Raw genomic sequence first — 25491 nt, forward strand, 5'->3', positions numbered from 1 at the left:
ATCTTTAGAGAGCTCAGAGCTTTCCTCACTTCCATTCTCAGAGTTTGGAGACTCCGATTCAGAATCAGAACTTCTACTTTCCTCTGCTATGGCAGCCATTTTCGCTTTTTGCATTGAAAATTTTGTTTATATAAGCGGCCTTTTGATTGGCTCATATTGTGTGACGCAAGACAGTCGATCTAAAAAAGTCCTTAGCGATCATTCGCTATCTTAATTATAATATAAAAGATTCACTTTCCTACTTATTTTCTCCTGATTTCCCTCAACACTTTTTTATCAGGGAACCCCTCCCCAGCCAAAGATCGCAGATCTTTATAATTTCGGGAACTATCTCTATGGATCTGGAACAACACCGATTTTCGGGGTTTCCGAGACTTAATAACAATGCATGCACTATAACCTGCCCGTCGGAATTAAACTTGAGGCTTTAGCCTTGTTTAAATAAGAAAAAAATGATCTCAGATCTCACCGATAATATAAGCTCTAACTCAAATACGTTTTCCAAATCAGGTTATTTGATCAATGAGAATCAAAAATAGGAAAACTACGGGAGTAAAAAAAGTTTGTGATAAAGCAGCTCATTGGCCATTGCCACTTGACGTGTTCATGGTTCAGTTTTAGCACAGGCTTACCAACCGCGCTTGCGCTTATTGCTGCGTCGACTGGTTTTTCACAGCTAAATAACTCCCTTGTGCTTGCGCTTGCGTTTGCGCTTATGCTTGCGTCAATAGTGAAAACTAGGCTAGGGTTGGTAATTTAGAATGGTCCCGCAGCTTTTTCACATGATTTTTACACCAGAATACGGTGTAAAAATACATACACGGTGCAAAATAACATAATAATCATTTCAGTAAAAAAATTCCTCGTAACGCTTCGTGGCCTCATTAAATTCATGACCCGGGGGTGAAAACTTATTAATTCACTCTCAGTCGGTAGACCGTATCTAAAAGCTATGCGAATGTTCATAAGAATGGAAACAAGAATTCTACAGGTTTGAAACATGGATTTGTATTTTATTTGCGCTTATTTGCTTATTTATTTGATACCCACGAAGCATTGCGGGTTACGATACACATATTCCGAGTGTAACTTTTTTTAAAATAGGTCTATTTTGCGATTAGTGTGCTTATCATTAAGCGTACAAATATTAGTACCCCATAAACAGCGGTCAGTTGCCAAGCCAGCATTTGTCATTCCCTGTTTACATGAAGTCTTTTTTTTTTTAACAAAAAACCTCTTCTATAGACGAGAAGCATAATATGAATTGATTTGCACGCAAGACATAAATAGTCCCTTTAGCGTCTGCCAGCTCACTCACTAGAATACAGATAAATAGTCTCCGCCAGGGAACACAACCTATCAAGAGTATTAAACAAAATCCGATCGAGATTTCTATTTCACTTTCCACTTTCTTGTCGTCCTGCGAAATATACGAATTTCTCCAAGTCCGACCAAATGCCCTCACTCCCCCAGCAAGGCTTTGGCTCATGACGCCACGGTGGCAAAAAGTACCTCCATTCAAATCTTCTTGGATAAGGGCAGTAAGACTGATAAGGTTCCCTAGGAACCTCGGCGAAGGAGACGTTAAACCAATTTGTCTTTACTAAACTCCAGTACTCTCTCATTTGTTTAGGATAGGCCTGGTGAATGCCCAGAAGCCTTGTGCAGAGATCACTGTTTTTTAGGTATGGTTTAGAATCGAGCGAATTCTCATGCAACAGTCTCGTGTTGTCAGCGAAAAACGTCACTTCCAATCCATAACTCGCCATGGCATTAATCCACAATCCAATGGCTTGGTCTCCATACGGGTGGCACTGTAATGTTTTGTTTAGTTTGACGAGTTCATCGACAAAATCTCGGCCGAATATGATGAGGCCTTCGTCGGTCCACTGGGAACCACCCTCACAGTGAAACCATCCCCAGACTAGGAGCTTTTCTTGCAACCTGAAGCGGATATCGAAGTTTAAATGCTCCAAACAAACGAAATAATCGTCGTCAGTTTTAAGGATAAATTTAAAATCATATTTTTCTAAAGCCAAAAACATCATCCACAATAAGCGATAGGTAAATCGCACTCCACCTTTTAAGGGAAGAAATTCCAAGTCGCCATACTTCGTTTGCTCTAGCTGCAAAGCCAGTGTTTCATTCTTACTAAGTCCAAGTCCATCCGTAAAAAAACGCATCCCTATCTCCGAGTAGTGATCGAGTGTTGTTAACCAAGTTTCTCTGATAGCTGTCCGCCTGTCTACACGTTTAGGTGCTGTTATTATTCCCATAAAAACCGTCACCTTTATCTTTTTGATAAAATCCGCACTTGAAGTTGAGTTCTCAGCTCGTTCTTCCCTGTCGTTAGTCCTATCGGAAAATGCATTTTCCGATCTAGGTGACGTTTTATTTCTCATCCAAGATTGCGCTCTGTAATCACCACTCAGGCAAAAGAAGAATATAGATGACACCCCAAATACACAAATAACCACGAAGTACTGATACTTCATTTTACAAGAACCCGCATATCGAATCATAATTTTGCTAGTTTTCTAAAACTTCAACCTTATGCAAGATTTTTATCGTCAATCATAAAAATGTAGATCCGCCATAAAAGGGAAGGTGTCGTGTATGCTCAATGCAAATTCTCTACTTGTTTTTGTACGGATAAGCACAGGGGGTCTACTCAACTCAACGCATTGCTTATCAAGCAGGGTCAGTACGCAGCACTTACAAGCTGCAATTTCATTGGGCAAATGAACAATATCCGCACCTCGACACAAAGAACGAGAAGAATAGAGACAAAAGAACTCCTTTGTAGAACAAAGATAATAGGAGACAAAGCACCTGTGTAGTAACTCATCAAGCATGGTCTCTGTAAAATGAAGACCGGACCTACGCGGACGGGACCTCGGCGGACCGGGTTTTTTTATTTTTAATTTTTTTAATACACAAACATATACATAAAATAAAAGCTGAAAAATCGGCAACTATCGTGAAAATAGTGACTTTAAAAGGAGAGAGGTGCAGGATTGCGTATATCACTATTATCAAGACTAATCATTAAATGTGATATATCATGATAATTCTTATATGTTTCTTGTATTTAAGGCCCTAAATATCATGATTTATCAAGAGTCTTTGTGTTTCATGATATTATCAGAATATTTAATGAGGCACAATTTCTTCTAAGGTCCATGATCATGATATTATCAGAATATTTAATGAGGCACAATTTCTTTCAAGTCCCATGATATAGTGATATATCATGACATTATCAGAATATTTAATGAGGCACAATTTCTTTCAAGTCCCATGATATAGTGATATATCATGATATTATCAGAATATTTAATGAGGCACAATTTCTTCCAAGTCCCATGATATAGTAATATATATTGATATTATCAGAATATTTAATGTGGTACATTTTCTTCAAAGTCCCATGATATAGTGACGCGTAACGAGCTAGTGTCTTCGTGCCGCCACAGGAACAAAGCCTTGTTATGCAACAGCTGAACTATTCAATTTCACCATAACAGCCATTCAAATTTCATGCCCTATTTTTATGTTAATTTTATACATAGATAGTGTATAAGTGATGATAGTAATATATTCTTAATCTGGTACAACCCCCCTTTTAGCAAGAACACAAGCACCAACACCGGCCACAGATTCCTTTCACTCATAGACAAGCACTTCCCTAAAGACCACAAACTCAGAAAAATCTTCAACCGGAACACAATCAAAATCAGTTATAGCTGCATGAGCAGCTTCAAGCAGATAATTGACAGCCACAACAAACGCATAATCGCCTCATCAATAACAACCGAAGACGCCTCCACCTCCCTCGCTACCGCCAATAACAAAACATGCAACTGCAGACAAAAGAACGCGTGCCCCCTTGACGGAAACTGCCTCCAATCATCTGTTATCTACCAAGCCACTGTAACAAGAAAGGACAACAACACGTGTAGTTATATCCACTTTCGTCGAGTGCTTTCTGGTATGGCGGGGCGGCTTGGTCGAAGGTTTCTTTGTCTGATGATAGTGTAGATAAGCGTTTGTTGATACTAGCAGGGATATTCTTTGTGATGGTAGGTGGGTGGTTGCTCTCGCGGTGAACGTACTGTAGTGGGGCGTTTGGTTTGGTGAAAGGCTGGTAGGTGTTGCGGTTCAGGTCGAATGTGACGTCTAGGAAGTTGACTACTCGCTTGTTGGCTCCTATGGTGATTCGCAGTCCGTTGTTGTTAAAGATGCGGCATAGTTCTTTCTTGATATTTTCTGTGTTTTTAGGTGTGACGCTTGTGATGGCTAGTCCGTCCTCGCGGTAGAGTCCTACGTTGATGTTAAAGTCTTGAAGTTGGGAGAGGAGGAAGTTGCCTACAAGTTCGCATGTTTCAGCGCCGTCGTAGCTTTCCATTGTCACGTCGAATGTCGAGTTTGTCTTTTTTGTGCCAGGGTGTTTGGTTGTGAACTAGGATAGAGCTCTTGGCGTGGGTTATGATGTTTTTTCCTTCAGCGGTGATGCAGTCGTAGTCAGCGGCGAAGTCGAGGGCTTTGTTTAGGAGTTCTTGGCTGATTGATGGGTAGAATTCCACTATGTCGAAACATATAAAGTTGGATGCTGTCTTGTTTTTTGTTGATGTGAACCAGTCGATTACGACTTTAGTGCTTTTCCATTGGTGAAAGTTACGTTTTGTTGTGATGGTGGTGTTGATGCGGTCGAGGATACTTTTGCTGATCTTGCCTATTTCGGACTTGGTAGGGTTGATGAGTCTGCAGGTCGATTTATTAGCGAAGTTCGGTTTGTGGTCTTTGAGTGTTATAAATGCTTGTTTGTTGGCGGTGGTGTCCATTCTATCGTCGATTCCTAGTTTTGTCGCGATGTTATTGTTTTCTTTGTGGATGGCTTGCGTAGTTTCGGGTGGAGCTTTTTTGTAGGATTTTGTTATGTCTTTTTCTAGGAGATTCTTGTAGGCTGACGGTTCTAGTTTATAGAAGTTGGTAGTTTTGTCGGCGGCGACTAGGAGCTTCGGTTCATTTTTTATGCGGTCGCTGTCTTTCTTTATTTTGTTGAAGAATGGGCTGCTCGCTTCTTTAAATTTTACGGACTGGATCATTTTCAGCATGTCGTCTTCAAAGTCTTTTAATTCATCAATAGGAGGAGAGTTTTTGGTCGATTTGAAGCCGTACGTTTCTTTTGAAGACGAAATGGGATCGGGGTTGAGAAAGAAGTGGGCTTTCCAGCGCATTCTGCGTAAAAAGTGCTCGGTCTTTTCGATGAGGCGTTGAAGGTAGTCATTACGTGATGGTAGTGGGATATTCTTGGACGAGTAGTTGATGCTGAATTTTTCCATTATGGGTAGCCGTAGAGTGCTCGACAAGCTGAAACTTGGAGCTATGATAATGCGTGAGTGCAGGCGTTCATATAATAGTGCTCAATACATAGGTGTAGAGCGGGATATATCTTGGTTTGTAGGAAAAAAAACACTTTTTTTCTTTTCAACAAATTTTAATTTATTTTTATAGCTTTGTATGCCTGTGTGTATTACAAAAATAATTACAAAAAAAAAAACGGTCCTCCGAGGTCCGGTCCGCGTAGGTCCGCGGAGATCCGGTCTTCATTTTACAGAGTTCCATCAAGCATGTGCTTTGAACTTCATTTGTGAATATCAATTAGATCACGTCTTCTATAAAACTTCTTCCAAGTACATATGTCTTACTCTTTATTGCGTCTATTCATGTTTGAAGCACTTTTTCATACCCCTGCGTCGAATATCTCATGTATGACCGATCGTCACGACATTTTAAGTGGTCGGGTGGGTATATAATTAGTATTCTGAGGTCTACGCACGCAGATATGACCCACCCGACTCTTTGTATCGAACGCAAACAAACCCCTGGGGATGTTTTTTTGTGTCAGACCTGTTTTCATGACTGATTTTGAGCTATGGTATAATTTCAAATCGCAATTTGATCGTACGCCTGTGCTTTATAATGGCAGCAATTGCCATCGGAAGTAAGCTCCATCATCAATCTAGCGATATTTGAGGAGAAATTTGTTTTTGCGTTATTTTTATTTAAATACAAATAAACTCAGATGAAGGGGCGTGGGTTTTTGGCACGGAGTTTGGGAATAGCTTTCCACCCTTGCTTGAAATCGGTTTTTAAAAAACCCGAATATTTCTGAAAAAATCTGACGTAATAAAAAGTAAGACCGAATATGTAAGCGAACCGAATATGTATTTGGAAGAAATTTTATTGAAGACTTCGTGATCTAATTGATATTCGCAAATGAAGTTCAAAGCACATGCTTAATAAGCAATGCGTTGAGTTGAGTAGACCACCTGTGCTTATCCGTACAAAAACAAGCAGAGAATTTGCATTGAGCATCCACAACACCTTCCCTTTTAAGGGCTGGTAATTTAGAAAGATACCTTGGGATGGCTCGATAGGAGAGGACTTGTTAAGAGCTCCGTTAGAAAGTTTAATTTTGAACTCTCAAGAAACTGGAAAATCAGCTTGGAAATGGTAAAAGACAAGAAAGAAAAAAAAAACAGAGGGTTAGCAGCTCGGGTCAGTAACAATAATAACAACCATTTAGTTATACCCAAATGATTAGATGATGCCTGTACAAAACAAAAGTACAAGACCTGGGGCCGGTTCCTGAAAAGCCGATTTGCGCTAACCCAGGGTTAAATTAACTCTAACCCACGATTAAATTTTTACCCCCGGATAAGTTCTTTTCCCGAAACGCTAGTTAGCGCTAACTCTGGGTCAGTTTGGAGGTAAATCTAACCCTGCTCGCGAGGTGGGTTAACTCGCTAACCCACTGTTTAGTTGGCGTAACACAGGCCTCCCAAACTTTGTAGTAGAACTAAGGCTTCATAAAATAAAGTTGTCGACAAAAAAGACGTTACACAAAACAATGTAGGGATCAAATATTCTAACATTTCGCTTTATCATGTGACCTTCGTTGCGATGCTGACTTGAAAATTGTGCTGGGACAGACAGAAAGTTACATGAAATTTGTACTTGAAATGAATCTGTCTCGCTAGTGTCACGCACCAACTCGAATCCTGCAAATGACGCTTTTTGGCCATGAAATGGAGGTAATTACAGGTGATGTAGAGGTGTTTTGGGGCTTTTCTGTGAAAATAAAATCACCAAAGGTAAATTTAAGTTGCTTTCTGTTGATATACTAGGTACCCTGTGTGAATTTTACTCCTCAAACCAGTTTTTAACTCGTTTAATCCAGGGTTAGTAATTTACAAAAAATAAATGTTTGAGACAAATGCTGTAAAATAAAAGGATATAAAATACGAAATCAATAGTGCAGTTTTTTGTTGTTGGGAATGGCTTGACAGTGGTGAAAGTGTGGTTATGTTTAGAAAAAAAGCAAGGCTTGCTGCAAAACAACGTTGGAGAAAAACAAACGAACATTTTTCCGAAAATACGTCTCGGGCTACGTTTACAAAAGATTTCGGCTGTCAAGTAAATATTTGCTGTGCTAGCGCCAGCTTAGAAAGAGAAATTCAAAGACAAAGAAACACAGACACAGATTTAGTAACAGTAAAAATACCGGAAGTCGACTCGGGAATTCCTCAAAACAACGCCGGTTTCGCCCAATCTTGCCAATCTAAATTTCACAGCCGGTTCGATTTAGCTCAAATATTTGAGGACCTTGGTGTGGAGACTAAATTATCCCAAGAGGGAACAGAGCAGACCGCGGAGGGGTGCCACGAACGGGTCGATAATATATACGAACAGGCTGCTCATCAAACGAAAAACCTCACCGACAACACTCTAAAAATAACTCCCGAAAATTATGTCCTCACAAATAAACAAACCCTCAACCTGATAGCAAATAATGCCCTTCTGGTCAACACCGCCTCGCCACACACCGCTCACCGTGCATTCATCGTAACAACGTGTGCTTCGACTTCAACCGAGTCACCGGCTGTTCCCGTCAAGCCTGCATCTACCCCAACGTTTGCCAAAAATGCGCCGACTCCCATCCCGCTCACCAGTGTCGCGCCGGAATCTCCGCATCCGCAGGCCAGCGCCAAGGCAACAGAAGCCAAGCTCCGGGTCGCCCAGCTGCACAGTAAAAGGAAGGCAACGATAAGTACACCGATTAAAATAGATCTTCTAGAACAGGAACTATCTTCCCATTCAGATCGGGAATTCGTAACTTCCCTACTTAATTCGTTACGTTTCGGTGCCCACATTGGTTTTGATGGCACCCAAAAGTCTCGTGTTTCACCTAATCTTATTTCAGCTCGGGTGCACCCTGAGATAATTTCAAAAAACATAGAAAAAGAGGTCAACTTAGGTCGTATGGCAGACCCGTTCTCCGCGCCCCCATTACCTAACTTTCAATGCCACCCAATTGGGGTAGTGCCCAAAAAACATTCGGCCGACTGGCGCACTATTTATCATTTATCCTTCCCCGAGGGAGATAGCATTAACGATGGAATTCCTAAAGACCCTTACTCACTCCAGTACGTTAGAGTGGACGACGCTATTAGCATTCTCACCTTACTCGGCAAAGGTGCCTTTATGGCAAAAACCGACCTCAAATCGGCGTTTCGACTAATTCCAATACACCCGAACGACTGGAATTTACTGGGGGTCCGTTGGGAGTCTCGTTATTATGTGGATTTATATTTGCCTTTTGGTTTACGCTCGGCGCCGTTTTTATTTAATCAACTCTCCGAAGCGCTAGAGTGGATTCTTAAACATAATTACAACGTTCGTAATGTTATTCACATATTGGATGACTTCTTCGTAGCGGAGTCATCTAAACTAGGTTGTTTAGAGAGTTTCACAAGACTGCTCAAATTCTTTATCTCAGTGGGGGCCCCTGCTGTGGCTTCCAAAACTATCGGTCCTAGTACAACACTTGAATTCATGGGAATCGAGCTCGATACCCTACGTATGGAGGCGCGCTTACCTTCAGATAAATTAGAACGTCTTAAAGCATCCTTGCGGGATTTCAAGCGAAAGCGTTCCGCTCGCCTCATAGAGCTTCAATCCTTAATCGGCACTTTGCAATTCGCCTGCCGCGTTGTTGTTCCGGGTAGAACTTTCCTTCAGCGCATCATAGATCTCACGCGGCGGGTAAATCACCGATTCCATCACGTCAAATTGAGCCACGGTTTTTTTCAGGATTTAGCAATTTGGCAGCAGTTTACCCGGAACTGGAACGGCAAAGCTTTCTTCCTCGAAGAAGCAATCCGTACCAGCCAGGATATGGAACTCTATTCCGACGCTAGCGGTAGTATCGGTTTCGGCGGTTACTTCTCTGGGCGCTGGTTCCAAGGCCGATGGCCGCCTCACCTCGCCATATCCAAAAAGACAGGCATTAGTATCGAATGGCAAGAATTATTTCCTATAGTAGTAGCCTGCTCCCTATGGCGCTCCGAGTTCTCGGGCAAGCAAATTCAGTTCTGGCGTGACAATCAATCAGTCGTTCACATTGTCAACACAGGTCACTTAAAAGCGCCCAGGATTATGTCACTTATGCGTCGCTTAGTAGGCATTTCCATGGCTCATAATTTTGTTGTGCGTTGTCGCTTCGTACCAGGTCATTTCAACGGCATTTCTGATGCACTTTCTCGGTTTCAGATGGCACGATTCAGAGAGCTCGCACCGGCCGCGGACCAGACCCTTTGTGTCATCCCGCCTTCGCTAATGACCCTCTAACGCGCGAGGTGAAACACTACGCTGATAAGGCCCTGGCTATCAACACCAAGCGCACTTATCACGCAGGCGAGAAACAGTTCATTGACTTCTGCCTCATGAATAGGCTTTTTGACAGCCACGGGGACATTCTCCCAACTAGTGAGAGTACTCTTATCTATTTTGTTACCTTTCTCGCGCGTAGAGTAAAGCACGGTACTATTCGCACATACTTGGCGGCCGTTCGCAACATGCACATCGAAAACGGATTCCAGGACCCTATACAGGGTCGGCTAATTTTAAACAAGGTTTTGCGGGGCATTTTACGGGTGCAGGGTCAGCACAAAACAGCTCGTCAACCCGTAACTCCACAGCTCTTAAAAGCCATTCGTCCGGTTTTGCTTAGCTGGCTGAGCGCACATGATTTCCATATGATTTGGGCGGCATTCACACTTGCCTTTTTCGTTTTTTTACGTTGTAGTGAGTTTACTTGCCCGGGCGTACGCAACTTTGACATAGTTTATAACTTATCTCCAGTCGACATAAATTTCCACCCTAACCCTTCAGCACCGCTTTACATGAAAGTCGCCATTAAGGCATCCAAAACCGACCCTTTCAGGCAAGGCACCGTTTTGACAACCGCACGCTCCGGTTGCGACCTATGCGTCGTGTCCGCGATGCAAGAGTTTGTTCGCATCTGTGGGTACACAACAGGACCACTTTTTCGGTTTCGTTCCGGTAAATACCTAACTCGGTCATTGGTCTCTAGCATTCTTAGAGACGCAGCACGCACTTGCGGCCTTCCTCATAGCAGTTTAAAGGGGCACTCATTTAGAATTGGGGCGGCAAGCTGCGCTGCCGCTGCAGGCCTGCCCGACTGGCTTATCAAAGTGCTTGGTCGTTGGTCCTCTGATTGCTACCAGCTTTACGTACGTACACCACAAACATTTCATTAACTGCTGCACCAAAAATGGCGATAGTCCAGCCTGTCACTCTGACTTAAGCATTGTTGTTATTGCGCTTGGGGGGATGCATTCTGCATCTTGTGGCGGTTAGTTCTGTCTGAAGACTTCCCCAAGCGGGGTTTGTTAGCTATATGGTGTGCTTGTGCGTTTGTGGACCAGCCAATACTCTCGTTCGATCCTTCACGCGGAGTGTAGGGGAAATGAGTGAGGCCTAAAGGTCATATGCTTACACTACAGTTGCTACGTCACGCGCTAGTCGTCACGTCACGCTAACTCGCTTTCGATCAGTCTGTCTCCCCCCATATTCTACCATAGTCGTGCCTAGTGTATTCATTGCGTTGCAAAGCGGGCATTTCCTTTTCACGCGTAAAGCGACATTAAAACATATTTTCGACTATGTTTATTCGAATTATTTTTTTTTTCTGTATCAATGACGTCACGTGATGACGTCATGGTATGACGTGTATGACGTCATCAAAATAATCAGAATACTTTTGGTGGTCAACTTGGCAAACACCAGACCCTTGTGACTTTTTTCAAGGCTTTTATGCTATATTTAATTTTCCTTAGCAACAGATGTCAGTACACCCTTAAAGGGACACTGCATGCTAAATGCATGTACGGCTTCATTCCAGCATCTTGAACATCAAATACGATTGCTGGAACTCGTTTTTTTTTTTGGCTTTGTTTTCGTATTTTAGAAATTCTCGCTCGAGTACCCAAAAAGCGACCATTTTAATGAATTCCAACGGCGGCGCAGTTTTGAGCAGCGGTATCCATCGTTTCCATGGTTTCTTTTGTGATGTCACTGGTGGGGATAAATTAAAATGTATTAAGAATTAGGCGTTCGAGCAGGCGCTCTGAACATACCTTTCACGAAAACACCGACAAAATAGGCTTTTGAGTCCCCAAAAATTGAATGCCCTATAATTAGGATGTCTACAATCGAGCGGTTAATATACTGTACTTGTTAAATTCTCAAAAGATAGAGAAAATGGTGAGAATCATAGACAAATGGCTCGTTGTTCCCGCTGACCAAGTGACCGTGTGCTGTGGGAACTACATCGGTGTTGCTATGATACCGCCGCCATTTTGGAAAAGAGTTCTAAACTAGACAAATGTTCGATCAGAACTGGTCAATTTAAAAGTCAGTTTCCCGATCGAAAAAGCACATCATTGAACATTTCTTGATCAATTTTGTTCTTGGCCTACATTATTTAGCGTCTAGCCACGATAAAAAAGAATTTAGATAACTGTTTGAAACATATTTCTGAGGTAAATTGTGTTACATGACACCCTAATTTCTTTGTAACAAGCTTACTTAGCTTATCGCTGGGCAAAGATGGTTTAGATCTTCAATCGAAGAAATTTACTTATCAAGACAGGTGCACTTCCGTATAATGGCAATTGAAAAACTGGTAAGTTACTGTATACAGTATTTATATTAGTGTATTTTCGGTATTGATCTAGATTGCTGTTGCGTCAATTTGAAATCTCCTTTTATTCTGGAAATACAAATAACTTTCTTAAGTACTAAGTATACATTATTAAAATGGTGCAACGACAACAACGACATTTTTATTGTCTTTGAATAAAGCAAATAACTATTTAGAATAGCTGTAAGTTGTGTGCGATGGACTAGATTCGACGTTTGCTTGCTTTGATATGCACTCACTCCATGCTTTGTAAATAAAAATGTTGTACTGTATAGCTTATCATATGTAATTTTTTCAGAAATGGCTAAGGAAATAAATGACTGCAAAAACCTATAAACTTCACATTATACTCAGAATCATATGTACCTAAGCTCATTTGCATAGGCAGGATATAACAACAGACACCAACAAAAAGTCTTTTGATCTTCATCTTTTCTTGTATGTTGTGTAAGGTTCATTAAATGTTAATGTGTGCTTATTTGTTTTAGTGCCCATCTTCTAGCAGCACCATACAGGGAATTTCATCTGGTGGTCAGCTCATGGCAAGAAGAGGTGTTTCTTCCACCTGTAGGGGGATTTGTCCAAAAGTAGAAAAGTAGGAGTGTTTTGTCCACAAGTAAATTTTTTTTTCATCCACATATACTTTTTCCAAAATCTTGCCACTCAGCTTAAGTTTAGCTTCCTGTGACATGAGTTTCACACATAACTTTTGCGTTCATCCCTTAAAGCTACAAATTTCATAGTTATTACTGTGCAATTTCAGTTGTGCTTCACTAAGATTAGTTACTTACAGCTCAAGCTGACAATTAGCATTTTATATCAATTCTGATCAATCAATACAAAACTTTTTCTAGAGGAAACAACAATATTCTGTTTTATTAACAAGCAAAACCAGTTATGCTTTATCAGTAGAAATAGATTGAAAATGGCATATATTATACATATCTATAGATATAATGCGTGAGTGCAGGCGTTCATATAACAGTGCTCAATACATAGGTGTAGAGCGGGATATATCTTGGTTTGTAGGAAAAAAACACGCGAACTACCATTTAATCTCTCGATGAAACGGTAGTTCGCGTGTTTTTTTCCTACAAACCAAGATATATCTATGGATATATATTTTTTTTATATTTATAAAAACATTGATATTTATACAAAACTTCTGGATAAACTTCCATCTAGAGTAAACCTGGAAAACTCTCCTGCTCTAACAAAGCATCTTTGTCCAGATTATGGTGTGATGTAATAAACTAAAACCATATGTAGGTAACAAACTTTGTTATTGTTGGCAGTGCAACTTCACACCCATTACAAATCTAACCTCTGCAGTATGAATAAAGTTGAAGAAATCCAAGCATTGTTGTGTTGTTGATTTTAGTTTGTGTCTTGTGTTTGCATTCTCCTTGATTATAGAGTCAAACAGTTTTCCATCTTTATTGAGTCAACAACAATAATTACTACTACATTCAGAGACGATACAATACAGAAACATACAAAACAGAGAAGTGAACTCAAAAGGGAACACTTTTGGGCTGCCAGAAAGCCATATGTAACAAAAAATAAAAAAACACCTACTGCCCCCTTAACCACTGAACCAAACCCCCCTTTAGCGAAAAGCTAGATCCACCCCTGGGATCAACAAACTTAACTTAAATAAATTACAAAATCATTCTGTGACATGCATGGTAGGTCCACAAAAAATATGTCTAATGTAGATGTTCAATGTCAAATGTAGTGGTGAGGTAGTTTTGAAATAAAAAGCTTAGAGAGTAGGAAAAGTGATTGAATCAGCTAGGTTACATATGTGATTCTTTAGGTTAACTATTCTATTAAGTAAGGGTTAAATACAAAGGATGGAAGCAGTTCGCCATATAACACCTTAAGAACTGGCTTATTACATAATCTGTACTAAGTAAAATACTATTTAAAGAAAATATCATACTTCAAAAGCTGGGTCAGTACGCAGCTCTTACAAGCTGCAATTTGATTAGGCAAATGAACAATATTAGCACCTTGACACAAAGAACAAGAGGGGGGACCAGGGGGTTTCATAGAAACGAGTGGGAGGCGCGAATCGCCCCTCCGGGCCTCCCAGCCCCGTCTTCCCGTCTTAGGGTTGGGAGGCGCGGATCCCCCCTCCGAGCCCCCCAGCCCCGTCTCTATATATCGGGCAGATAATGCTTCACGTACATAAACAATCGGCAAAAGCTAATGTAGGCCAAATCGATTTCACGTACATAAGCTTTTGGCAATTGCTAATGTAGGCCAAATCGGTTTTACGTACATAAGCTTTTGGCAATTGCTAATGTAGGCCGGGCGCGTTTCACGTACATGAATAATTAGGGTGTAGGCCGGGCGCGTTTCGCGTACATGAATAATTAGGGCTATAGGCCGGGCGCGTTTCACGTACATGAATAATTAGGGCTGTAGGCCGGGCGCGTTTCACGTACATGAATAATTAGGGCTGTAGGCCGGGCGCGTTTCGCGTACACGAATAATTAGGGCTGTAGGCCGGGCGCGTTTCACGTACATGAATAATTAGGGATGTAGGCCGGGCGCGTTTCGCGTACATGAATAATTAGGGCTGTAGGCCGGGCGCGTTTCGCGTACACGACTTTTTGGGGCAATTGCTGAGCTTGGTACTTCGTAACATACGTTTTAAGGACTTTGTGACTCGCACCCTAATAAATGAAGCTGTTATGAAATATCACGGCTATGTTTTTCCAATGATGCAGTTCGAACCCTTAAGGACATGCAATTAGACATCCGTCTGTCCTGTGGTATACCGAGCGTTAGAAGGATGAAGTGCGGAAAAGATTATTGCAGGTGGCTAAAGATCGGCCACGCAAACACGTGCGGCCGGAGGTGCATGGACACCTACTGCAAGGTGCACTCCAAAGGCTCCGTAAGGGCAGCCCCCTCCCCGTGCCGTGCATCCTCTCCCTTATCGTGTAGGGCAGAGGATGCGCGGCACCGAGAGGCGCGCTCAGGAACGGTTCGCACTCGTCCTGTCTGACATCGCAGCCCGCAGTACGGTAAATTAGAGACTGGGTGGCACGGGGAATACCCAAACGCTCAGTTAGAGACTGGGTGGCACAAGGTGTGCCCAAACATGGAGGCTCACATAGAAGAGATTCTCGATAGCATGCCTGACAAAGAGGCTCCCGCCGTACTGACAGGGCTGGTCCAGAACATCCTGGACGAGGACATCCCCGACGATGTCAAACACAGGCTGCTTAAGCCGCTCGTACCGGCGAAGGTGTGGACAGAGGAAGTCGACCCTTTGCTGCCGGGACGGCGGCAAGAGGGCCCGGAGAGCTTAGACCCCGAGGAGTACTATTCTCTCTTCGTCGGGGGCGCCCATCTTCGTTTCTCAAGCGTGGATGCCACTCTTCGGGGCCGAGACATAAGCGCCGGTGTTTACCAGGAGATTCCCGATAGCATGCCTGACAAAGAGGCTCCCGCCGTACTGGCAGGGCTGGTCCAGAGCATCCTGGACGAGGACATCCCCGACGATGTCAAACACAAGCTGCTTAAGACGCTCGTACCGGTGAAAGTGTGGACAGAGGAAGCCGACCCTCTGCTGCCGGGACGGCGGCAAGAGGGCCCAGAGAGCTTAGACCCCGAGGAGTACTATTCTCACTTCGTCGGCGGCGCCCATCTTCGGTCCCTAAGCGTGGATGCCACCCTTCGGGGCCAAGACATAAGCGCTGGTGTTTACCAGGAGATACGAGATCTTGGTGGAACAGGTGTCTTTGCTCTAAAGCCGGTTGTGCGGGGGCCTGATATTAATGACGACGGCTTGGTGTGGTGGGTCTCGCACGAGCGAGAGTCTCTGCGGGCGAACGCAGTGCTTCCGCTGGTGCTCGAGATGGTGGACCCCGACCGGCGTTACAGACTCTTTACGGTCGTTGGTAAGGCCCCCGCAGAGCCATTGGCGCCAATCACAGAGGAGGAAAGGCGCTCGGAGCACAAGATCGGTGGGTCGTTAGTCAAAAGAGGGGGCCAAATCGCAGTCGGTGCCCTGGAAGGCATCGATGCGGGCATTTGGGAGAAAGGACGAGAGTACCTCGTCTACGTGAGATACGAGCTTCGCCCTCTACCTGAGCAAAATGGTGAGCCTGGGCCAATGTTTGAGCGAGAGGGGAGTGACGCCGTCGCTAACTGTGTTGTGAGCTATGTTGCCGACTTCTTGAGGAATCGCGGTACCTCGCGCTCCCTTGGTCTAACCAAGACACGAGGCAAGATCCTCGAGCGATTTAAAGAAGCTGGCCACTACGGGATGCACCATAGAAGACCTCTTTGAGATGGAAAAGAAGCCCGAGGTAAAGCTAGTAGCCGTGGACGCCCTGGGTAACGTCCTGTGGGACTCGGGGAAATACAAGACTAAGACGAGCATCACCATCCCTTGCCACAATAACCAAGCATGGGCGGAGCTTCCGACTGAACCACCTGCGATCGCGAGCGTCCATGGCCTAGACTTCGAGGCTGAGGGGGAGCTTCGTTCGTTATGTCAGGGGGAGGCAGCGCCTCGTGCTACCAGTGCCGCCGCAAAAACGCGCGAGGCAAAAGTGCGATAGGTGCTCATCCGCTTTATAAACAGGGCGATCCCCAGAAACACGAGGATCTGGCTGTGTGGGCGTGTTATAGTCACGCACGAAGGCAAACTGTACCGATCGGGACAGGACGGGGCGGCTATCGATAGGGCGTTTACAGACGAGACTGGATATGATCCTCAATGGCTCCCTGATGACCACCCAGCCTACCAAGAGTACACCGAAGCTACGCATTCGATGGGCGGTGCAATAGGGTATCGCTTCAAGAAGTGGACCCAAATAGAGAACATCAGGCCAACGCCTCTTAAATACAGGGACGTCTGGCGAGCGGAGCAGGTTGAGTCCAAAATGTGGAACAGCAAGGAAAACTTAGGGGCGCAGCCTCATGCGCACATCGACATGCGTGCGGCGTACCTAGGATGCGAGGACAGTCTCTCCGGCGGCGCCTCGGACGCCATTGATTTGGTACGGAAATACGGATTCCCTACGAACGTGTATCGTATCGCGGATGTTGTGGGGCGAACCATTGAGCGAGGTTCTTCAACTGACCGGGGCCATTCAGCTGACCGAGTGGGGGTTCTCTGAGGCCTGCCACCCCTACACTTCCGGGAGGGTAGGGCAGCACTTCGAACAAAACGAGGGCTGGATCACCACGCCAAAGCTCAAGGACCTGTTAGACTCGGGTGACCTCGTCCTGGCCGCGGCGAGGGAGGTGTTGTATAGCGTCGGAAAAAAGGACTCCATCAAGTTCCCCCACTCCATCGCGTGCCGCCCCGGCGGTGAAGACTCGCAGGGTCGAGATCTCGCTGTCCGTTTCGTAGGCAAGTGCGCTCGCCATGGCGACAAGTCCTCGATCGTAGTCCGCGACCGTGAAGAAGCCGCGTATCTGTCACACAACCTTGCGGGCACCGACCACTTACTTAACTTCGAGCATGCCGACGGGGCTCATCTGATCCAATACAAAGACGGTGCCCGGCGCTCACAATGGTACCATATCAGGGCCTTTGTCTTGGCGTACACAAACATAGCGTTGCGACGCATGTTGAGGCGGATCCCTCGCGAAGACGTCCTCCGGGTGAGCACAGACGCCATATACGCAAAGGCGGTGCCCAGTGGTGTGAAGCTCGTGGAGCGAAATCCGAGGTATGAAGAGTGGCGCCACAAGAAGCCTGGGTACGAGTGGCGACCCGAAGCGGCTTGGGGTCCGAAGAGGTCGGGGTGCTTGGCTAGGGAGCCAAGCACTGCGCCGAGTCTGCCGTGCGATCTAGTGGCCGCAACCTCTGCAAGGATGTATCTAGCCGGCCAGGGAGGATCGGGGAAGACCGAGTGGGCGGTGAGCATGTTCCGCGGCCGCAGCGTTGTGGTGCTCACCCCCGAGAACGACCTCGCCCACGACCATCGCAACAACCCGCGCCTCGCGGTGAAGGCTCAAACCTACCACCACTACCTCTGCATACCAGCGGAGAAGCCGGTAGAGGAGTGGAGACCTTCCGAGCTGGGGCACTAACTCGACCGTCTTGCAGAAGTGATTATCATTGACGAGTGCTGTAAGGTACAGACTAAGGTGCTACGCGCCATCCTAGGGTATCTCGCCACGCGGCCGTGTCAGGTAGTGTGTTGTGGCGACTATGGGCAGGTCCCGCCCTGGGGAGAAAAAGAGGGGCCTCACGATATGCTCAAGGAGTGGGCACAAGGGAACATCCGCTGGTTCGAGTGCGACTACCGCTGCCTGTGTGAAGACTGCGGAAAGCCGTACAGTACGTGCGACTGCGGCTCTGCCGCGCCCTCTTCCAGGCTCCAAGACATAAAGGGCCGGATTTGGTGTCAGCCAGATTCCCAACAGCTTGAGGTGTTTCGAGAGGAGTGGGCCGGGGTGGCGTTCGACGCGGCGATCGAGCAGGCCCACCCAAGCGATATGTGGGTGTGCTCCACCAACACGATGGGGGCCCTTGTTCAGCAGCGATTGGTAGAGCACCACAGGAAAAACTACCCCCGATTGTCAGCAACCATCCGCTTTGACCCCGATCCTAGCGTCGCGCATCGTTATCGCAAGCAAGGGCGGCCGGTGCCAGTGCCAGGCAAAAGGGGTGAGAAGGTCGACGCGTACAAAGGCACGGTAGTCGAGGTTCCTCTCGGCGTGGTCCTTAACGGGCTTCCCCTCGAGTGGAAATACGCGGGCTGGGGGACAGTCCACCGGGTGCAGGGCAAGACTATCCAGACTCCAAGGCGTCTGTTCATCATAGACCACAGCTTAGAGGGCTAGATCACGAATGCTGTATACACCGGCATCTCCCGCGTGCGGCTCGCCGACCAGATAGTCCGCGTGATCCCCCCCGATGACACCCCAGGTGCCTTGGTTCCCACAGGACTGCAGGCTACGCCCAGTGAAGAGCTCATTATGGCGCGAATCAAGCGATACGCTATAGACGACAGGCAAAAGGGTCGCACAAAGTACACGGGGCCGCACCACGTTCTGACGGTAGACCACGTACTCGACATGATTGCTGACGCGGAAAAGAAGTGCACGGTCTGTGGCACTCAGCTTCTGCTTCAGTAATCTAAATAACTTCAATGCTTCAGTATCGACAGGCGGGACGACAGTCAGGTTCACTACAAGTGGAATGTCAGACTCACGTGCCTTAGCTGCAATAGAAGGCACAAGCGCTGATCGCGCTAGCGTGACGCTAGCGTCACGCTACGCAACTGCAAACGCGTGAAGCCGTGCTTAGAGTACGCCGTGTAATACAACACTGGCTGTCCGTGCTCCATGACCCTCTTCAGTATTGGGTATGCCTTGCTTGTCCACCACGGGTCCGTCGCTCGCCGTCGGCCCTTGTCCTGAAGGTCTTCCTCGTTTACGGCGATGTACACCTCCGTTCCTACCTCTAAGGGGACCTCTAAGGGGGGCTTTTCGGCCCGTCGCTCGCCCGTCGGACCTCCACCCCGTGGTCTGTTAGGAGCTTTGTGGTAGCGCCCTTGAACTCCGTGCCGTCGTCAACCATGAGGACTTTAGGCCATGTGAGAGGTCCCTCTGCATAGATGTCAGCGAGTTCGCAGGAGACGACGGCCGCGCTCTTAGTCCTCAGTTATATCGTGAAGCAACGTCAACGACAGTCAGGGCATACTTGTACCCGCGGGCAGTTGGCAAGAATAGCAGGTCCGACTGGTGGATACGGTTTGGTATCTGCTCCGAGAAGTGGGCGTATGTAGTCGGAGGAGGGGGTGTCTGTGTGTAGCCCCCGACGGGCTGCGAGCTTACTCACTTGCGCACTCGATCTATGGAGGCTGAGCCCTTGGGAAGTTTGGCATGCAGAGCGGTCACTCCCTGGAAGCCGCCTCTGGCGTAGTATATAGGACGAAGGAACGCATCGAGTTCTTCGTCGGACATGCGCTTCGCCGCCATTGCGTGCGTATCGCGACAGGTGTATCAGTCTCCAACAGGCGGTTGCCGCCTGCTACGCCTTCGGCATACGTATACGCATGCGTATACGCACTGCTGCGCGAAGCGCTCGGTCTGCAATCATCTTATACGTATACGCATGCGTATACGCGCAGCATGGAAAAAGGCCGCCTAGATGCAGCTACATCACAGCAAGCGGCTAGCTGCGTAGCCGATGGCGAGAGCGCCGGCGCCAATGTACGCCAACTCGGCGTTTTTCTGCGTTTTGCTGGGGGTGTAGTAGTCTGACAGCTCAGGAGCCCGCATCGGCTCCAGGGATTGTTCTGGCCGGGTCTGGTTGTAGAGTTTGAGCGCGTAGTCAGTGTCGGTGAAGTTTTACCTCTCTCGCGACTTTGAGCTTGCCAATCGAGGAGTTTTTGTCGCCGCTGTTGGTAGCGTCCATAGTCTTGTTGGTATTTCTCTAGGGCCTTGTCGTGCCTCTTCTTCTCAGCTAAGGCAGGGCTCTCATCGTTCGACAGGAACTTTGCGAGGTAGTTGCCACCAACGAATGCAGTCGCGTTTAGGACGGCGCCGCCAACCAAAATCGCGATAGAGGCCATCTTTGTGCAAAGCACACTTCACGTACGCACACTTTACGTGCGCACACTTCACGTGCTGTGTGTATGCCTTCGGCGGCGCATGTGCAAAGCACGCACGAGTCTAATACGCGGTCTACGCACGCTACAGTACACTGCTACATGGGCAGGATCTTCTGGTCCTCAAGGCAGCTCTTCAAAGCGACAGCACCTGCAACGGCGGCAGTCATTTTTGCGTAGTTCATGGCGTTCGCGGAGGGGTCTTTAGTGAAGTCCTCGCGTAAGACCTTGCGCCCAACCCAGCCGATACCGGCGAGGAGGCCGGTTATGACTGCGGCGTCGGTGATGGTCTTTGTAATCTTGCTCTGGTCCGTCGTCGACATTATATATGCGTACACGCGTATGACGTGCGGATATGGGTAGGGCCCTCGTGTCTAAATGTCTGCTTACTCCATGGATAACAGCCGAGATTTGCATTGTCCGGGAGCGCGAAGCGCTGTCGCCGGAACGCGATCCTCGGTCTGCTGTGCGGCCGCCAGCGGCGGCCTTGCGGGCGGAGTCACGTCGTCGGTACCTTCTGTAGCATGCGGAGCGGTAGCTCCCTGGTTAACAGCTGGTGTACGAGTGAACGCGGCAGCCAGCTACCGCCTACGTGTGTAGAGGCCGATCAATAACACTAGGAGACCAGCGACCCCGATGACCGAGCTAGCTGGTGTGTGTATGCCTTCAGCGCGCGCGCAAGCCCTCGCGTCCCTGCGGCTCGCTCGGCCCCGGGGCCACCGGCGACTGCACAACACGAAGTGCCTCTTTCTTCGCTCTGTTAATTCGGTTCCACTTTGCCAAGCGCCTTCCAGCTTCGACTCGTCCAGGGTGTTTAGGTCGGGTCGCGGGTGGTTCGGGGCTCGTGATTCTCTCCGCCAACGCCGAAGGCGTACGTGCAGGTTCTTGATGATGTTATTTATCAGGTTCCGCTGACGTTCCGGCAGGCTGGGCACTAGTACTTCCTTGAGGTTCCTCCATTTGTGTTGACACGCGGTGTCAACTACTTGGTTGCTGAAAAAGTGGCAAGCTTTTAAATGAAGGTCTACTCTGGGATGGCAGACTCGCCACTGTCCGTGTGCCGTTCCGGAAGGCAAACCACTGGTGAGTCCGCGACTGCTACCTCGTGTTGACACCGCGTGTCAGCGCTTGCCGTTCCGGCGGTGTTCACATGACGTGCTACGTGTAACGCCCAGGCGGCTAAAGCCATCAAACGACAACAGCGTAGAGACAGGCTTCGGCACAATGTGCGGAGCTCGTCGTGATGATGTAGTCGGACACTAGGTCGTTTTGAAGATAGGCCACACTGTCTATCGGCAGCGCCATGCCTACTAGCTTGGTCGTAAGCTTCAGAAAGCTGTCTGCCAGGGCGTCCGTAGTCCGGCTGGCTAGAGCGGTCTCGTATCGCTTCTCGTACTTCCTCACCTCCTCTGCGCTCATGCGTTTGACGTCGTCGCGAGTCAGGGCCTTGCCTACCATTTCTCTCGACTTCCCCGAGGCTACGAGAATCGCGAGTTTCTCCCTCGCCTCTGCTATCTCAGTTTGCTCACCTCCGGTTGCCGTTCCGGCAGGATGCGTCGAGCAGTCCAACGACTCGACGGCCAGGAGGCCTGCGGCGCCCCCCTCAAGAAGACTCTCAAAGTATTCGTCGCTCATTATGCCGTGGCTAAGGTGCAACACGTGTGATTATACACGTTTTGCCCCAGGGCGGTGGTTACCGTTCAACTAAGGCGATGGTATAAGGGTGAGGCAAGCAAAACTCTAACTTCGGGAACTTTTTCGTCTTGAGGGCCTTCATGTACTCTTTCAACTTCTCTTCTGAGAGCTCCGCGCCGTAGGCATGCAGGATAGCTTTCATGTCCGCCTTGCTCGGGGTATAGAAGACCACCAAGGCCGCAATTTTCTCACGGAACGGCTTTGTGATGCTGGTAAGCTGCTGCGTGATCACCCACACCCTAATACCCACGTGGCGCGCGCTGAACGCCAAGTTGACGAGCTGGTCAGAGCGCCTCTTTACGTCTTTCGAGGCCGCACAGTCGTCGAGTATGATTAGCGTATTAGTGCCTTCGAAAAGAGCGGAGACAAACCTCAGCAGTATGTCGATCTGACCCGCCTCAGGTGCGACGACAAACAGACGATTGTCGCCCTCGCCGAAGCCGTCGTATGTTTTGTTGTAGACAAAGGTAGGGCACATGAGCACGATGTAGTCAAACTTGGAAAGGGCCGCGCAGCCGGTCCACTACGAATTGGGTCTTTCCGCATGACGTCGGGCCGACGATGAGAGCGTTAAATGGGATGTTTTTCGGGTCCATACCGCTTCGCGCAGAAACACGCTCCGGCGTATGTGCTCAGTATTGTATGGACTCTAGCTGTCCGTTCATAAGGTTCATTTGGGCGTCGGCCACCACAAACACGTGACAGTTTACGGTACCCGTGCCGCTAGCCGTGCGTTTTATCTCGAGGTGCACACCGTCGCGGGTATTGACCAACCGGAGACCACCCCCATGGATAGCACTGTCGTCCGTCGTTCGAAGGTCGATCCACAGAGCAAACTTGTCATCGCCATAAAACGACTCGGGGCCGATTGCCGGGGCGGCAGGCTCTCCGCTGTGCCCCGCCGGGGAGGGGCGGACGAACCGCCTTTTCGCCTCCCTCCAGAGATCCGTGGGGCGCAGCCCCTGGCTGAAGACCTTGTTTGGCATGCCGTCGATTGTAACGCGAACGCTCTTGATGTCGGGGTACACGAACTTCTCAGAGTCGCGAGCCCCTGCCGTGTATGGCTACACAAAGAGGAGCAACAGACCACTCATAGACGTTCGCGGCAGGTTGACACTCTCGTTGATTATGCTGTCCTTCCCTTTGCTAATATGGAAGGTCTTGTGAAGGTTTACTTGCTCGTAGAAGAACGTTGTGCCGTTTTGGTAGGCGGCGGCTGCAGACCGGGCGAGGTTGTCGTCCCTCAGGCTTTCGTACTCCAGCTCTAGATTTTTGATGCCATAGGATAATTTGGCAGCATCGCTTCCGACTACTACCTGGTCAACCGCTGCGAACGTGATCTCGAAGAGCAGCGCCTCGGAGAGCGCCCTTGGGTACAGCACGCCGTGGTCCTTCAGCAGAGAATGGTCTAGCGGGATGGAGTACCTCGCCCCGTGGGCGGCGTTTAGAGCGTTCTCCTTGGCGTTACTAGTCGCTTTAGCGCCAGCCTTGGAGCGAAGCTTGCGCATGTTTTCTGACTGTATGCCCTGCTCAAGGCGGTCCTCTCTCTCGACCTTGGACAGGTAAAGCTCCTCATACGTCTTGAAGACGTCGTGGCGGTTGGTGTCCTGGAGCGTTTCTCCTGCAAACGTGATTTTCAGGCGGCTCACGAGATTTCGGCCGACGTTGTTCACGACGGTATTATTTGCATGGCCTGAGATGGAGAGATCGAGACCGACCCTCAAGGAGCCAGGCACGAGCGTGACGCCTTCCGATAGCTTTGGGACCGCCACATATAGCGTCTCGCCTGGGGAGGCCGTCGACGGGTTGAGAGTGACCCGGTGAACAGTTCTCTCGGCTTTCAACCCCAGAGGGGTTCTGTGTGTTCGTTGGGGGTCAAAATTATCGCTTACTGACATCCCTATTACGTATATTATATATGATATACGTACATATACATAAAGTACGAAGCCACGTGGCTATGGTGCGGACTGTTAGACATGTCTAACATAGCATAGCACGAGTTATGCGCAAGCATCATGGGTGATGTTGACGTTGACATTGACGATACCTTGCCGGGTGCGTCCGCGGATCGCGGAGCGGGGGACGACGAGACGACGCCCCTTATCCCGTTTGACCCCGACGATGGGGAGCCGATCCCAATGACGAGCACGTCATCGCGTATGCATGCTGCGCATAGCATGGCTACGCGAAGCGCAACGCAAACGACCGATGAAACCTCGTTCACCACAGAGGGTGCAGCGACAAGACTCGGTCTCCAGTCCCTCAGGGAGAAATACCCAGACCTTAACGAGAATCTGCTACGGTTCCAGTCAGACCGGAGGGGAAAGACGCTAATACAGGTTCGCAACCTCGGCAAAGGAGGTGGGTCTAAACCAAGACAGCTGTTCAACGAGGACGGGGGCGTCCGACAGGAAGTTGCAACGCTGAGAGGCTTCAGGCTGGCGATGGGGTCCGTGGCAGAGGTAGACGCGGTCATCCAGGAGAACACAGAACGGGTCCAAGAGCTGCAAGGGGTGGTAGCCACAGACAGGGAGACCATCGACGACCCTAACACGTCAGAGAGTAGCCGCCAAGATGCCCGTGAGCGCAACGAGGAGAGGCTGTCCGAGATTGACGAACTAGAGCGCGAAAACCGAGAGCTCGAGAACCAAAAGCCGCTAAGAGAGCGCATCAAAGCCATCTTCAAAAAGTACGGCTTTACCGTCACCGCCATCGGGTTGGCAAGTCGCTCTCCTCCGTGGCCAGAGGGGCCGGTAACGGGCTTAAGGCCATCGGGAAAAAGCTGGGCGAGCTTCTCCCCGGGCTAGTAGGCAGCATCGCCAACTTCGTGTTTAAGGCTGCAGGAGAAGCGATGAAATTCCTTGGCGAAAATGCGTGGCTGCTCATTCTAGCCGTAGCCGCGTTCTTGGTCCGTCGAATGCAAAGCAGTCATCGGAACAAGTAATACGCCACGGCCACCGCGAGTGCCGACAGCCCCGCTATGAGGGCGGTGTGGTCACTTTTTTCGCCCGACATGCAATGCGTAGCGTGCGTACGTGGAGAGGGGGCAGGGGCCGCGCCCTCTGCCTCCCACCTCTGCTTCCTACTATTATACGTACCACTAAACAGATTGAGGCGGCTCGGGTA

The 25491-nt window shown here is 48.1% G+C and overlaps 2 protein-coding genes across 3 annotated transcripts; one reads left to right on the forward strand and one right to left on the reverse strand.

The window, feature by feature from the left end:
- Positions 1 to 1147: 1147 nt before the first annotated feature.
- On the reverse strand, positions 1148 to 2798 carry LOC125568097. The gene has a single exon (XM_048729540.1). The coding sequence runs from the start codon at positions 2520 to 2522 to the stop codon at positions 1398 to 1400; it is 1125 nt and encodes a 374-aa protein (XP_048585497.1). The 5' UTR covers positions 2523 to 2798; the 3' UTR covers positions 1148 to 1397.
- Positions 2799 to 7103: 4305 nt separating this feature from the next.
- On the forward strand, positions 7104 to 14005 carry LOC125568096. 2 transcript variants are annotated; one of them, XR_007312093.1, is made up of 3 exons: positions 7104 to 9481; positions 9619 to 12055; positions 12562 to 14005. XR_007312093.1 is itself a non-coding variant. In XM_048729539.1 (2 exons), exons 1-2 carry the CDS (start codon positions 7372 to 7374, stop codon positions 10626 to 10628), a joined length of 3120 nt encoding a protein of 1039 aa, XP_048585496.1. In that variant the 5' UTR covers positions 7104 to 7371; the 3' UTR covers positions 10629 to 14005. The 2 variants fall into 2 exon arrangements, 1 of the variants encoding a protein (XP_048585496.1); XM_048729539.1 differs by having other exon boundaries at positions 9619 to 14005.
- The last annotated feature ends 11486 nt before the right edge of the window (positions 14006 to 25491 follow it).

The sequence above is a fragment of the Nematostella vectensis genome, chromosome 1, assembly GCF_932526225.1.
Source record: "Nematostella vectensis chromosome 1, jaNemVect1.1, whole genome shotgun sequence".
Taxonomy (NCBI): domain Eukaryota; kingdom Metazoa; phylum Cnidaria; class Anthozoa; order Actiniaria; family Edwardsiidae; genus Nematostella; species Nematostella vectensis.

Excerpts from the sequence above, each read along its gene's own strand:
- LOC125568096 (XM_048729539.1), top strand. The coding sequence starts at position 7,372 with ATGTTTAGAAAAAAAGCAAGGCTTGCTGCAAAACAACGTTGGAGAAAA. Across the intron at positions 9,482-9,618 it reads CGTTCACATTGTCAACACAG|ATGGCACGATTCAGAGAGCT; the intron begins GTCACTTAAAAG and ends TCTCGGTTTCAG.
- LOC125568097 (XM_048729540.1), bottom strand. The coding sequence starts at position 2,522 with ATGATTCGATATGCGGGTTCTTGTAAAATGAAGTATCAGTACTTCGTG.